General features: G+C 40.7%; 1 protein-coding gene and 1 long non-coding RNA gene across 7 annotated transcripts in view; one reads left to right on the top strand and one right to left on the bottom strand.

The window, feature by feature from the left end:
* Nucleotides 1–4: 4 nt before the first annotated feature.
* RPRD2 (regulation of nuclear pre-mRNA domain containing 2) overlaps nucleotides 5–15,419 on the top strand; it is a 96,740-nt gene continuing 81,325 nt past the window's right edge. For 2 of the 6 annotated variants that reach the window (XM_046683461.1, XM_046683460.1), the window contains exon 1: nucleotides 8,248–8,981. In XM_046683461.1, the coding sequence (XP_046539417.1) occupies nucleotides 8,777–8,981 (205 nt within the window). In that variant the 5' untranslated portion in view covers nucleotides 8,248–8,776. Of the gene's footprint in view, nucleotides 1,743–4,600; nucleotides 4,660–8,247; nucleotides 8,982–15,419 lie in introns of those variants that run through there. The other 4 variants (XM_046683457.1, XM_046683456.1, XM_046683459.1 and 1 more) reach the window with 3 other exon arrangements.
* LOC124251052 (uncharacterized) lies at nucleotides 7,538–8,140 on the bottom strand. The gene is made up of 2 exons (XR_006891669.1): nucleotides 8,017–8,140; nucleotides 7,538–7,915 (listed from the first exon to the last, which is right to left on the bottom strand). It is a non-coding gene; the product is annotated as an uncharacterized LOC124251052 (long non-coding RNA).

Raw genomic sequence — 15,419 nt, 5'->3', positions numbered from 1 at the left:
TACTGATGTATATATAAATGGATGAATGGATATGTATTTTTGAGATCTAATGGAAATTTCTGACCTCATCTTGGAGCAAGAGTGATAAATACTGTTTTTCTGGAGCAGAGTGAAAGCAGGAAGAGGTGCTAAGTGATGGGTAGGGGAGAAGGGAACAAATGAGTGTCCATCTCTTAACCTTCAATAGTAGAGTCACAAGATAGACAGGTTGCCTCTGGTCTTGGCTGAGTAGTCTTAATGGGAAATCAACTCCTCAAACGGGTGCATATATGAGAATGTGTGTGTCAGGTGAAGTGGACATGGAGAATCCAAGGAGGATGTCATGGGTCAGTTTGTAAAGTGGAATAGGATTCAGGAATTTAGCCTATTTCCTCTCTACTAATTAAAAAAAAAAAAATCTTTTCTAAAAGACCATGTGTAGTTTATTTTTTTTTCCCCTAAGAATTGGACTAGATGTGGTTCTGTTTAAGCATTTAATGTTCTGGTTTGATTTTAGGAGTATTTGTGTCAGAATAAGTATCCAGTGATGTCCAAAATTCTTAACATCTATCCTTCAATTTCATGTTGCCTGTTCAGGACGTACTGGGAATGGATCGAACACAGGAGCCATTAGAGCTCCCGTAACTGCCTGCTAGCTGGAACTTAGTAGGAAGTAGTGTTGGAGAATAAATACTTGACCAGAAGTTAGAACATTCTCTTATCAAACTAACTCTTTTAACAAAGTCAGGTGTTTCAGGTCCTGGAGTTCCAATTTTAAGGCAGTATTAGGGAGCACTAGGATAAAAGGCAGAAAGAGACAAGAGACTGCAAAAGGCCTTAAGAAAAATGAGTACAGCCTCTCTCCTTTTTTTAGAGATAAGCAAACAATAAGCCAGACAGGTGAGGTTCCTCATTCCTGGAGAAGGGTGAACTCTGAAAGAAGCCTGCCTTGCCAGGACTCAGCAGTGGCGACTTTGGCTGCTTACCAGGAATCATCTCTGTATCTGTGAGACTTGGGAGCTAGAGAATTGAACTCGTTTTTGATATTTCTTGATTTAAGCAAATCCAGGGGAAAAATTCATTGTTATAGAAATAAGGGCTTTTACCTTTATTAAAGGGTTTATCACAAATATGTGTATAAATAACTTATATACAACTTCAAAAATGTATTGATTGCATAAGACCTAAAAGGAGTACTTATACTATAGTATACTGTTGTTCATTATAAAGTACCCGTAATGAGACTTATTCTTGTCTTTAGCAAGTCTTTCATTTCTCTGTGCCTTAGGGTAGGTTTTGTTGTTTAATTTTCTTGACCCCCATACTGTATTGAGCATTGTGCTCAGTAAGCATTTCTTCTTTTATCAGAACCACCTTATGAGAAAAGCAGATTTTAGAGTTGAGGAATCTGAGGCTTAGAGTGAGTAAGTAATTTGCCCAAAGGTTATGGCTAGTGATGGAGCTTAATTTGAACCCAGGTTTCACTAGAGCTCAAACTTTTAGCCCAAATATATGCTGCATTCTTTGTGAAATAAGGGGGTAGGGACAGATGTGTTCTTTCAAAGGAGTGTTATTCTCAGAATAGTTCCTATGTTGAGATGCTGTTATCACTTAAAATACGTTGTGAATTTTAGAACTTTCATAATCTGTTTCAAATCATGCATAATCAGCTAATGGCAGTTATTTGTCCTCTAACAGAGTTCTGGAAAGAATTTTAAAAGTCATTTGGAATTTACGATGGAGAATAAAGTGGGATGATCAAGGTAGATAATAGCTTTCTTCGTTAAAAAATGTGAATATAAAGTAATTGGACTGATTTTTCCTTCCTTTATGTGGCTTATCTTGATTAATTTCTAGAAATATCTTGAATAATGGTAATATCATTGGAATATAGATACCAAATAATTATTTTTGGATAAGACAGTTCAGTAATAACTAACACTGTTTAGTAATTTACAGTTTTCAAGGTGCTTTTACATGTTATTCAGTGCAGTATTCTTGGCGGTAAGAAGATAAATAATTTCAGGGCAGGAAATGCTGTTGTACAAAAGAGAAATTCCATCTAGTTGGAATGATCAGAGACATTTGTATGAAAGAGGTAATTTAAGATTACGATTGAAACATGGGTAGAATTTCAATAATAGAAGAGGACATTTTAGGCAGAAAGAACAGCATTAATTATAAATAGAAAATTACATGATATATTTAAGGAAAAGAACAGTTTGGAGCCCAAGAAACCACAGAGGGAAGGCATTTGAGAAAATACTGGGAAGTTAGATTGGAAGCATTGTGGAGGGTGTTAAAAGCCAGGACTTTTGCTTAACTTGGTAGGTAACAAGGAACAAGGTTTTTTGTTTTGAGTAGAGGAGAACTAGGAGATTAATCTAGTAATGGTGTACAAGCTGAAGAAAGAGACTGGGAAACTGACTGGTACTGTTCATATTATAATTTATTAGAATGGTAATGATAACCTTAAGTAGGTAGTGGGCAAGGGGACTGGAAAGAAGGGGATTCATACCAGAGATTTCTAGGTACAAGTCTGTGGTATTTGATAACTAGATGGATGGGGTGAGATCAAAGGTAACTAGAATATCCAACTTGAATAAATCTGAATGCAGGTGATAAATTTAATCTTTGGGAGAGGATGAAGAGAAAGATACGAGAAGCACTAAAAATAGAACTTTGACAAACACAAGGAGTGAGAAAACTAGCAATGGGCAGAGAAAGGAGCGTTAATTTCATAGGATCTGGTTAAGGATTGTATATTTAACAGAAGCAAAGGGAAGTGAGTTTTAAGAAAGGTTTAAGTGTAATTATAGCTGATATCATCAAGCCTTTGCTAAGTCAGGCACTACTCTAAGCACTCTACATGCATTAGCTCATTTAATAATTATAGCACCACAGAGAGGTTAAGAAATTGACTTAAAATTGCCACTGGTAAGTGGCAGCCTGAATTTGAGCAGTCTGGTTCCAGAGGGCTTGCTCTTAACTATCACACTAACAGAAAAGTGGATGGTTAAGACTAAACAGTGCATTGGAATTAGCAATTAACAGATCATTGGTGCTTTTTAAGAGGGTGTTTCTGGGGCCAGCCCCCTGACCGAGTGGTTAAGTTCCAGCACTCTGCTACAGTGGGCCAGGGTTTCTCTGGTTCGGATCCTGGGTGCAGACATAGCACCGCTCATCAGGCCACGTTGAGGCGGCGTCCCACGTGCCACAACTAGAAGGACCCACAACTAAAATGTTCAATTTTACTGGGGGGATTTGGGGAGAAAAAGCAGAAAGAAAAAAAAGGGTGTTTCCTTTGCACCTACTACAATGACTATTTCACTGAGACAAGAGAAGCAATTGAAGAGAATTTCTGTACATTCTCACCAACGGACCTACTCACCTACCTAAATCTATCCCTAGATTCACTACCTTCCTGTTACAAGAAAGGAACTGTCTGTGGACCTATCACTTGAACCTATCCTCTCCCACTTTCTGGAGGAAATCAATCTAGTAATTGTCCCATCTCTATTCCTGTATCAGTATTTCCCCCACAATGTATCATTTGCATCAGCTACAATTATTTCCTGTCTTGGAAAAAGAAATGACCCCCTTGAACCCACATTTCTCTCCAGCTTCAGCTCCATTTCTCTGCTCCCATTTTATTTATTTATTTTTTCGAGGAAGATTAGCCCTCAGCTAACTGCTGCTGTCAATCCTCCTCTTTTTGCTGAGGAAGACTGGCCCTGAGCTAACATCCGTGCCCATCTTCCTCTACTTTCTATGTGGGACACCTGCCACAGCATGGCTTGCCAAGCGGTGCCATGTCTGCACCAAGGATCTGAACCGGTGAACCCTGGGCCGCCAAAGCAGAACATGCGAACTTAACCGCTGTGCCACCGGGCTGGCCCCCATTTTATTTCTTGAAAGAGTTATCTATATGCGACATCTCCACTTCTCCCATTCTCTCTAGAACCCTCTCCAATCACTTCACTTCCTGGAAACAACGCTTGTCAAGAACACCAATGATCACAGTGTTGCCAAATCTCATAATCATCTCAGTCCTCATCTTATGCAACCTACACAGCAACACCTAACACAATGGATTACTCTCTCCTTGACAAACTTTCATTACTTGGCTTTCAGAACATTATTCTCTCTTGGACTTACTTTCTATCTACACCCACTTGCTGGGCAATCTCATTCATCGCTTGGCTTTAAAGATCATCTATATACTGACAATTTTTAAATTGATATTTCCTACCTAGACCTCTCTCATGAACTTCAGACTTATATATGTCATACACACACACACACACACACACACACACACACAGTGCCATTTATGTGTCTGATATCTTAAACTCAAGATGTCCATAACTGAAATCCTGATTCCTACTCATTTCTCACTGCACTACTACTCCCCCTTACCTCTCCTGGTCCATCTGAGAAAATGGCAATTCCATTCTTCTAATTCAAGCATTCTCAATGGGGGCAATATCATCCCACAGGGGAAAAAATTGGCTCTTGGGGGATGGAAAAATCTTAGATATCACAATAGTTTGTGACCCTCCAAAGCTCAACTGTACCTAACAAAATTTCATTTCTTATTATTTAATTTCTCTCATTCTAGGGTATGACACAAGCAGCAATGACATTGAGTTCCTGGGAGACACACAAAATGCATGCGAGGTCAGTGCTACAGAACTATGAGAAATAGATGGCTGTGTTTGGAGAACTCTCTCCCTCGATTGCCCTATTTTAAAGTCCTAACACAGGAATTGGCCTACACATGACTATTGGCTGTCATGTACTGCCTTGTGTAATTGATTCTCAGTGCTTCTGCATATGACTTGGGCTTTAAGAAGCAAATAAAAATAGTTTATATTTTATTCTAGAAAAGTTATTGAATTCATCATTAACTATGTCAAATGCTGAGAAGAAAAGATGTCAACAATATCTGAATATCAAGTGGCTAGCAATTTTCTTATGTCGAATAAAAGTTAAAAGTTCAGGGGCTGGCCCAGTGGTGCAGCGGTTAAGTTCACACGTTCTGATTCCCAGCAGCCCAGGGTTCACCGGTTCAGATCCCGGGTGCGGACATGGCACTGCTTGGCAAAAAGCCATGCTGTGGTAGGCGTCCCACATATAAAGCTGAGGAAGATGGGCATGGATGTTAGCTCAGGGCCAGTCTTCCTCAGCGAAAAGAGGAGCATTGGCAGTAGTTAGCTCAGGGCTATTCTTCCTCAGGAAAAAAAAAAAAAAGTTAAAAGTTCACTAAAAGTTTTTAAGAAATTTAATTTTTTCAATTATTTTACTTTTGCTGGAAATATAACAGTTTTGGATGCATTTTAAAACAATGATTACATTGTTATGTACTTATATATAAATTGCTAATTTGCATATATAATATGATAAATTACTATTTATATAAATAAATACATTAAAGTTTACTCAGCAAATACAATTATAAAGTTGTTAAATATTAATAGTTTTTAAATTTTTAATTTTTTTTATGAGGAAAATTGGCCCTGAGCAAACACCTGTTGCTAATCTCCCTCTTTTTTGCTTGAGGAAAAGTGGCCCTGAGCGAACATCTGTGGCAACCTTCCTCTGTTTTGTATGTGGGATGCTGCCACAGCATGGCTTGATGAGCAGTGTGTAAGTCCATGCCCAGGATCTGAACCTGTGAACCCCAGGCCACAAAAGCCGGGCATGCAAACTTAAACACTATGCCACCAGGCCGGCCCCTAAAAATTTTAATTTTTAACTTAAAGATTTTAGTCATTCTTAATTCTGCATTGAATAAAAAGAGTAAACTTCATGCTTTCTGTTGTATAAAGCACAGATATACATACGAGTATGTAAATAGATATACAGTATATCTGTGGCATTAAAATTTCATGGGGCCAGCCCAGTGGCATAGGGGTTAAGTTTGCACGCTCTGTTCCTGCGGCAGTGGGTTGTTGTGTTCGGATCCCAGACGTGGACCTACACACTGCTCATCAAGCCATGCTACGGCAGCATCCCACATACAAAACAGAAGAAGATGGGCACAGATGTTAGCTCAGGGATAATCTTCTTAAAGCAAAAACAAAAAAAAAGAGGAAGATTGGCAACAGATGGTAGCTCACCAAAAAATAAAATAAAATTTCATGAGGGTTGGGGGGATTAGGAAAAAAAATCTAAAAAGTATCTTTAGGGGAATGATAATGAAAAAAAGGCAGGGAAACACTGTTCTAATTGCTCAGGTCAAAAACCTTGGTGTGTTGGGGCCAGCCTGGTGGTGCAGCGGTTAAGTTCGCGTGTTCTGCTTCTCAGCGGCCCAGGGTTCGCCAGTTCAAATCCTGGGTGTGGACATGGCACCGCTTGGCACACCATGCTGTGGTAGGCATCCCACATATAAAAGTAGAGGAAGATGGGTTTGGATGTTAGCTCAGGGCCAGGCTTCCTCAGCAAAAAAGAGGAGGACTGGCAGTAGTTAGCTCAGGGCTAATCTTCCTCAAACAACAACAACAACAACAAAAACCTTGGTGTCATACTTTACTCATTTTTCTCATACTTTCCTTAAAGCCATGAGCAAACCTTTTAGCTCTACTTTCAAAATATATCCAGGATCTGACACCATTTCTCATTATCTTTTTTGCTACCACTTTGAAAAAGCCACCATCATTTCCTCATCTGGGTTATTCCAAAAGCCTCCTTAACTGGTGGCTCTGAAGTCTATTTTTAACATAGCAACCAATGTGATCTTTTAAAAAGATCACCACGTAACCTCTCTGCTTAAAAGGGCTCCCCATCTCAGGGTTAAAAGCCAGAGTCCTTACAGGGGCTTGCAAGGCCCTACTCAGACTCTCCCTTCACCTCTCAGACCTCATATTCTACCACTTGTCCCTCTCTTAGTGCCACACTGGCTTCCTTGTTCTTACTCTAATATGTCAAGACCTTCCTGTTTTAGGGTTTTTGCAGTTGCTGTTCCTTCTGCCAGCATGTTCTTCCCCCCCTCCCCGATATCCACTTGGTTACGTGGTTCTCAACATTCAGATCAAGTGTCACTTCCTTCCAGAAGCCTTCCTGGATCACCAAACCACCATTCGCATTCCCATACAGGATCACACACCATACCCACTCTCTCCTTTACCCTGCTTCATACTTCTCCATAGAACCTCTAACTCTCTTACATATATTTGTTTATGGTCTCCTGCCACTACGCCCCAGAAAGAAGGAATTTTTGTCCGTTTTGGTCGCTATTTCCCAACATCTAGAACAGTATTTGGCACAAGACGTTCAGCAACTTTTTTGTTGAATTAATGAATACTAGATATGAGCTTGATAAAACAGGTTCCCTGCATCAAGAAACGTGAGTCTACTGGGGAGACGTAAGAGAATTAAAATACAATACGTAATTGGATGTGTTCAGTGGAACACAGGAGCCTCCAAATCTGCCCAGAGGATTTGCATAGGCAGATACGATGGAATGGTTAATCTAGGTTGTGCTAATCAATGTAATAGCGAAAGCTCTTGTAAACTATATTATGCAATTGTCAGATTAAATCACCACTGGTGAAGATGACATCACAACTTGCCTTTTATTGTTTCCTCGTCTCGAAAATTTTACAGGGAAATTTTTCGTTTCACTTCATTTACTTCCTCTTCCTATAATCCAAATAGTCAAGCGGCTGTGAGTGGTATCGTCCAAGGGGAGTGTAAAATATTGTTCGGTCTGGGAGTCTGCGTAGTGAATGGCTAGCAGGAGCTGGCGCATGCGCATCCTGTAAGACACTGCAAGATGGCTGCCAGCCACTTGGTCGCGCGTCGGGCTCTCGAGGACTTAGCAGCGGCCGCGGAGGCAGCGGCTGCAGCCGCCAGAGAGTAACAGTGTCCGTTGAGCGGTGGGAGTTTCCTGGCCCTGTTGTGTGAGCTGCACAGCCTCAAGAGAAAGCCCTCGCTAGGAAGGAAAAGGCGGGGCGGAGCGGTGAAGCCCCTCCCCCAACCTCTCCTTAGTTTGACCAACTCCCTCACCCTTCCCTCCCCGTTTTTCTTCCTTACCCGCTACACTCTGGTCTACTGCGCAGGCGCACAAATAATCAAAGCGCCTCCTTGGCCCTTCGGGCTTGCGGGCTCCTGCGCGCGCTTCTCATTCTTCTCCCCTGATTGGCCGGATCGCCCCGCCATCACGCCTCTCTCTGCTTTCTAGGTTGAGAAGGAAGCGGGGGGGCGGGGCCACGCAGCGCGTGCGCGATGCTGTTGCCGTCCCTTTGCTGCTGTTGCGTTGCAAAAAAAATCCTGACTAGGTAGCTTTGGGCCTTCTCTGTACTAGAGGATCTAAAGGCGAGAGAAAGATTTCTGCAACTGAAGGGGCAGTCGGGTAGTATTACATTTAAGATATTAACGCCCGCCCTTACAGGAGTAAGTGGGAATAGGAGTGGGGAAGGGCCTTAGCGTTGAGAGCCGAAGAATATAAAACCATTAGTTTCGCGGCCAGGCATTTTGAGAGGCTTTGCAGGACCTGTTTTTTGCGTCTTTCTGCTGTGATTACTGACTGGTTTAAACACGACCCCTTAGAACAATTCTGATAAACGTTCGAAACGCGCAGCCCCTCCTTGCAGCGTGTAGGAGCCGCCGGCGTGCCCAGCTGCTGGCCGTCCAGTCCTCCCTCCAGAAGAGCCGAGCGCGTGCACCACCCCACCCCCTGGCCTCCCTCCCCACCTACGGCTTTCACGCACTCGCAGTGATTGTTTTGCCCGCTCCCGCCGCCGCCGCCGCCGCGGCCGCCAGAGGAGCAGCAGCGCTTGTGCAAACCGGGAAGATGGCGGCTGGCGGCGGCGGAGGCAGCACTAAGGCCTCCTCCTCGTCGGCGTCTTCGGCAGGGGCTCTGGAGTCCTCGTTGGATCGAAAATTCCAGTCGGTAACTAACACCATGGAATCTATTCAAGGCTTGTCGTCTTGGTGTATAGAGAACAAGAAACACCACACTACCATCGTCTACCATTGGATGAAGTGGCTCCGGAGATGTGAGTGTTGGGGGTGACTAGGGAAGGGAAGACTGGGGAAATGGAAGGAAATATTGCCCGAAACGTTTGGTGTTTTCCCACGGAGCCACTGCATTCGGTTGGGGTTGTTCCCATTAAAGCTTTGGCTCGAGTGTTCCCAAACCCAGACTCCATTTGTAGCCAGGGTTGCCCTGAACTGCAGGAGGTTCATTATTTCTTGAATTCTTTAGCCGCTGACTTGGTGTGACCTTGGGCCATTGGGCCCAGATCGATGGAGGTTTACGTATTATTTCATTTCACAACCTTGTAAGGTGCTGTTGACTTTACTGAACCTTCACGTTAATTGTCGCGTCCGTTTATTTCTTATAGGCCTTGACGTGTTAAAGATCCCTGGTTTTCCTGATGATAGCCAGGTTATGGTTTAAGCAGTAGTAGTCCACCTCTTTCGCTGGAATATGTTGGACTGCTTTATTTTTCACTGACCTGAAACTTGTGATGTGTAATAAGGGCCTTACCTGGATGAATGTTAAGAAGTAACATGAGCTCCATACAGAGCTGAGGCGACCACCTGGGGGGTTTCCCTGTACCTGTGTTAGCTGCAATAAAATCCAGCCTTCTTGATACTGACCGGAAACAACTGTAGTCTGTATCATCACTAATATCTTAAATTGTAAAACAAATCCGGTTACTTTTTAATCGCTTGAAGTACCTTTTTAAATAATTGAGTTTGGTTTCATAGGTGATCAAAACAGGAAATCAAGAAATGTGCTTTTTGAGTATACGTATAGTACTTTTTTGCCTAGTTATTGCTTTTTTGTTTTCATGGGGAGTTTTTTCCACTTTGCTGCTATACTGCAAAAAAGAGGTCTATTAAACTGTCAGGAAGCATGAATTGTTGGCAAAAGATTTCAAATCTTTTAGGAGGAAGTGTGGAGAAGTCACTGTTGCTTCCCGCTGAGAAGAGGTTAGCCCTAAATCCATATATATCTATTTGAATTTTAGGTCTTTTGTTGCTTCCTGTCTATGGCATGTCGCCAGTGAGACCCATTACCCACTTATTATTCTTATTCCACTTCTGCCATTGCCCCTGTAGTGTTTTGATTTGTGTTTACCTTTTAGGAAACAGATGGGTAAAACCTGCCAAATCATGGACTCCAAGCTTCAAACCATTTGTGTACCAAGTTACTGTTGGGACAGGTGTTTTGTGGCTCTTTGAATAATATTTGCTGAAAGGGTTGTAGAACCAAAACGGGATTACTTGTATTTACTAACAGCAGATTGAAGTTACTTTCTTTCCAAGAGGTAAAATTAGAACATACAATATGAAGTGTGGTAACAGTCATCATCAAAGTCTCACATATTAAGTATCTGCTGTGTGTCCAGCCCTCTATTGTCATTTGCAATACATCTATTGCATTATACCTTAAAATAATCCCTAGTAGTGGATGTTTTAAATCATTGATTTACAGATGGGCAAACTAAGGCTCAGAAATGTTAAGTTGCTTAAGGTTACACAGTAAAGTGGTGGAGTTAGGATTTGACTCCACCATATCAGATAACAAGGGCCACATTTAACTTTGTAAAATAATGTTTTCAAGATTATTCTTTCATGTACTTGGTACACCAGTGGTAGCAAGCAGTGCTCATGTGAGCCTGAGGGCATATTCTCCTTTTGTTTTAAAACATTTTTACTAAATTATGTGAGCATTTAACATTTCCTACCTTTGGGCTCTGGTGCTTTAACTGTATGGTTACATCATTTGCATGAATAAGTTAGTCCCCATCCCTGCCTTGTGGCATTACAAATGACAATTACAATATTTTGTTTTTTTCAGTCAGCAATAATGAGATGTGTTGGAGCCAGAATTTTTCTGCCTCTGTTGTTGTTGATATTGTGCCTGAGCTTATTTCCCTTGTTGATATCTTAAGAGCAAAAACATGATTGCTCTAGGAAGACAATACTTCATTTGAAGTGCACTATCTATAGCTTATATAGTTAAATGCTTTTGGCTTTCTAAAAACCTGAAAAATTTTTTTCCTAGTTGAATGGAACTTAACTTTCTAGAATGGTTAAGGGTAGTTTGTAGTGATTTTGTATTTACCTTTAATAAATATTGTCTATCTTACTATAAATAAAGTCTTTTGAAAGAAATATTCAGGAGAGTGGCGAAGGGCACAATGAAAACAGTTTATGCTTGGGCCTCATTTTCATTTAATTTTGTATTTCTTTACAGTTAATATTACTTTAGTTTGAGTTTGGTTTCTAAGTCAGCTTTAGTGAAGTAGGTGTCTTTGGCATTCCCAGTCTTTTTTATGTCCATTTTCTTTCTTTTTTTTTTCTTTTCTGCTTTTTCTCCCCAAATCCCCCAAAGTACATAGCTGTATATCCTAGTTGTGGGTTATTCTAGTTGTGGCGTGTGGGACGCTGCCTCAACGTGGCCTTATGAGCGGTGCCATGTCCACGCCCAGGATTCCAACGGGTGAAACCCTGGGCCGCTGAAGCGGAGCGCGCGACCTTAACCCCTCGGCCCCGGGGCCAGGCCCTCTGTCCATTTTCTTGATGCCCCTTTGGCTTCTCTTTTTCCTTCTTGCATCCGTGATTTAGTAATTTATATTTAGACCTCAGTGTGAATTTAAGTAACTCTGTTAAGCTCTTCCAGAGATATTAGAGACTTTTGTTCACTTTGAAGGAACTAATTTAGAGAAGGCAAGTAGGCTTCCTGAAGATATACTCCATGGGTGGGTTCTACTGATTTTATTCAGACTTTGAATTTGTTTGACTGAAGCATTCATTGCCATCATTTTTTAAAGTTATCTTTCCATAACATAAACAGATGTCATTCCTGTGCTTTGAAGTCGTGGTATCCCATTGGAAAAAGCTTAAGGTCTAAGCTTCTTTACTATGGTCTACAAGTTCCTACACCAATCGCCCTGTCTGCTGTGCCTCAGGCTTCTTCCAATCTTGTCTTCTCATCATTTAGATCCAAGCTCACATATTACCTCCTCAGAAAGTCCTTCCCTAATGACCTTATTTCAAGTGGTCCCTTCAGTTGCTTTCTATCACATCACTTTATTTTCAGTATGTGAAATTACTGTATTTATTTGTTTGTATGTTTATTGTCTGTCTTCTCCCACCAGATGACAGGGCTATGTCTTCTTTGCTGCTGTATCCCCAAGCAACTAGAACGATGTTTGGCACACAGTAGTAAGCAATGAGTAGATATTTGCTAACATAATTCTGTGAAATAGTTCATCAAGAACTGAATTGTTTTAATTTCTGCTTATCAGAAGGGAACCTTTATAATTTAGGGAAAAGAAATGGTAGGTGTGGTTGTTGGCACGTTCAAGATAAGGCTCTTACATGGACCTGATGTACAATTTGACCAGATTATCATTTCTTTACTTCATTTGTCCCTCCTAATTTTTTTTTTTTTGGAGGAAGATTAGCCCTGAGCTAACATCTGCTGCCAGTCCTCCTCTTTTTGCTGAGGAAGACTGGCCCTGACCTAACATCTGTGCCCATCTTCCTCTACTTTATATGTGGGATGCCTGCCACAGTGTGGCTTGCCAGGCGGTACCATGTCCACAGCTGGGATCCGAACTGGTGAACCCCGGGCCGCTGAAGCGGAATGTGCACACTTAACCGCTGCACCACTGGGCTGGCCCCGCATAAAGCTTTTTGATTATATATCATATGTATACAAATGAGTAATACAGGTGAACTAGATACAGATTCTAACTTCGAGTTCCAAAATGAATTTTGCTTATTAGTCCCTAGTTTACATTCAGTTCTTTTAACAAATATTTATTGAAAACCTACTGTGCCAGGCACTGGGGTTACAGCAGGTGAATAAAATGGAGAAAAAACATTTGCCCTCACAGAGCTTATACTCTAGTAAGGGGAGACAAATGACAAAATAAGTAAAATATTAAATATATTCGAAGGTAAAAATATAAGAAGTGCTACAGAGAAATATAAAGCAGGGCAGGAGGATACAGAGTGTTATGGGAGCTTGCAGTTTTAAATTAGATGGTAAGGGAAGGCCTCACTGAAAAAGTGACGTTTGAGCAGGGATGTGAGGTATTAGGCACTATAGATACGGGAGTGTGAGGGGAGAAATACAAAGGTCTTGAGGGTAGAGTGTGCCTGGTGACCTTAAGGACAGCAAGAAAACTTTTGTGGTTGGAAAGTAGGAGTTAAAAATGAGGATTAGCAGATGAACTCAGAGATCATGCTGGGTTAAGGTTGGGAGGGCAGATCACAAAGAGTTTTATAGGCATTGTAATATCCTGAATGAAATGGGGAGCCATTTGAGCAGAGGAGTGATGTGAACTGATTTATGTTTTTAAAAGGTCATTCTGAGCGGCTGGCCTGGTGGCACAGCAATTAAGTTCGCATTTTCCGCTTTGGTAGCCTGGAGTTTGTCAGTTTGGATCCCGGGTGTGGACCTACACACTGCTTATCAAGCCATGCTGTGAGAGGCATCCCACATATAAAGTAGAGGCGGATGGGCATGGTTGTTAGCTCAGGGCTAATCTTCCTTTAAAAAAAAAAAAAAAAGTCGTTCTGGTTGCTGCACTGACAGGGATACCAGTTAATTGGCTATTGTAGTAATCCTGGGCTAAGATGTTGGAGGTTTGGATCAGGTTGTGGCCAGAGGAAGTGTTAAGAAGTAATTTAATTATGGATCTGTTTTGAAGGTAGATCCAACCAGATTTCTAGATGGATTGAAACATGGGATGAGAGAGGAGAGTAATCAAGAATCACTCTGGTTTTTGTGTGAGTCACTAGAAAGAGTTGGCTTTTATTGATATGAGGAAGGCTGTAAGATTTGGGGAGGAAGATCAGAAATTTACTTTTGAATATGTTAGGTTTGGGTTGTCTACTTTTAAAAAGTCTTTATTAAGATAGAATTTACAAATGTAAACTTCACTCATTTATAGTGTACAATTTAATTGTTTTAGTATATTCACACAGTTGTGCGACAGTCCCCACAGGATGTTTTAGTGTGCAGATTGTCTTTAGAGCCAGAGGCTGGAAGAGATCTATCAGGGATTAAGTGTAGATAGGGAAGTGTAGTAAGATAGGGTAATAAGTGTAGATAAAGAAGAGGTCCAGAGAGAAGGTTCTGGGGCATTCCAGCATTGTAGATACCCCTTTTTCCTTACTTGGTCTAATGTGTTCCTGGCTTTGGTTCTTTTTGAGTTTCAAGATAAACTTTATCTCAGCTCCCAAAGAAGTAATGAATTTGTTTTGACTTCGTGAATGTTTCTACTCTTGCTTTAGGCTTAATGGCACATCTGGATTAGTTACGCAAAGATCTGTTATAATTCCCGATTGTAAAATTAGTGCATAATCGGTCCTCTCCCCTTTGAATGCCTGGGTCACCTTTTCCTCATTCCACTGCCCTGGGTTCATAGAGATGTGGATAAAATTTTCCATGTTTCCTGACAATGTTTCAAAACATGGAACTAAATTATAATGTATAATTATTGTAATGGTGTATACTAAATGAGCCTTTTTACCTGTATTCTGAGACTCTACAGGCAGTTGCTGTGTTCTTCATTTAGCTGTTTTGTCTCTCAAATGCAGAAGGGTGGTATTATATACATGGCCCTTGGTGGATTTGAAGCAGTATGTAAAATATGATTTCACTATCCATCCCGTAGAATGTAGAAGGAGCTCAGAGAACCTAGTAAAAATTCCTCAAAAACTTAACACTCTTGTACAAACCAGCTTGACTGAGTTTCTCGTCTATTTTTCAAGGAAACAAAAAGTAGTTGGTGTTTTGTAGTGCTTTCAAATTCCACTGCCCCCTACAGATTTTAATTATAGAACACTGGAGAAATGCACATCTTGTAGAGAAAGTAGTAGAACCTAGTTACTCCTTTTGGAAAAAGGCAGCAATTCCATCTGTGCTTTAGAACATTGAAGTTTTTCTTGCTAAGATAAAGATAGTTTTTTTTAAAGTATCTTTTTTTTTCTCTTTGAGAGAAACATTGAAATAGAGGTTCTTTGATGAAAGAAATGAAATGTTTAGTATGCTGGGTTTAAATTTTGGTTGTGAATTTTATCTTTGGTTTAAATTTTATCTTTCCTTCTCACTCTCTCTTCCTCCACTTCACTTTCTAGTGATTAGTTTCACTCTGTGGTTCTTTGGTCCCCACTAGCAGAGAGAATTTCTTTATTACCTTCTAGTAAAAGTTGCACTGTTAGACGGGGAAAGATCTTTTAATGTTAGGAATTATAATTTACCATTTTTAACTTTAAAAAGACCAGAATGGATCCTCTGCTGTTTTTGTGTTCCCTTTACTGTCATGATAGTTTTAATACTATAGCATAATGCATTATTTTAAAATGATGATCTCTGTGTCCAGGAGGCAATCAGTATTACTTAAGTTATTAAAATTTCTTTTATTGTGTGTTCCTATATCCAAAGATACAGAATTCAGAAAATG

This window comes from Equus quagga, chromosome 13 (assembly GCF_021613505.1).
Source record: "Equus quagga isolate Etosha38 chromosome 13, UCLA_HA_Equagga_1.0, whole genome shotgun sequence".
Taxonomy (NCBI): Eukaryota; Metazoa; Chordata; class Mammalia; order Perissodactyla; family Equidae; genus Equus; species Equus quagga.
Note: the sequence above shows the minus strand (reverse complement) of the source record. Positions and strands in the feature narration are given on the sequence as shown.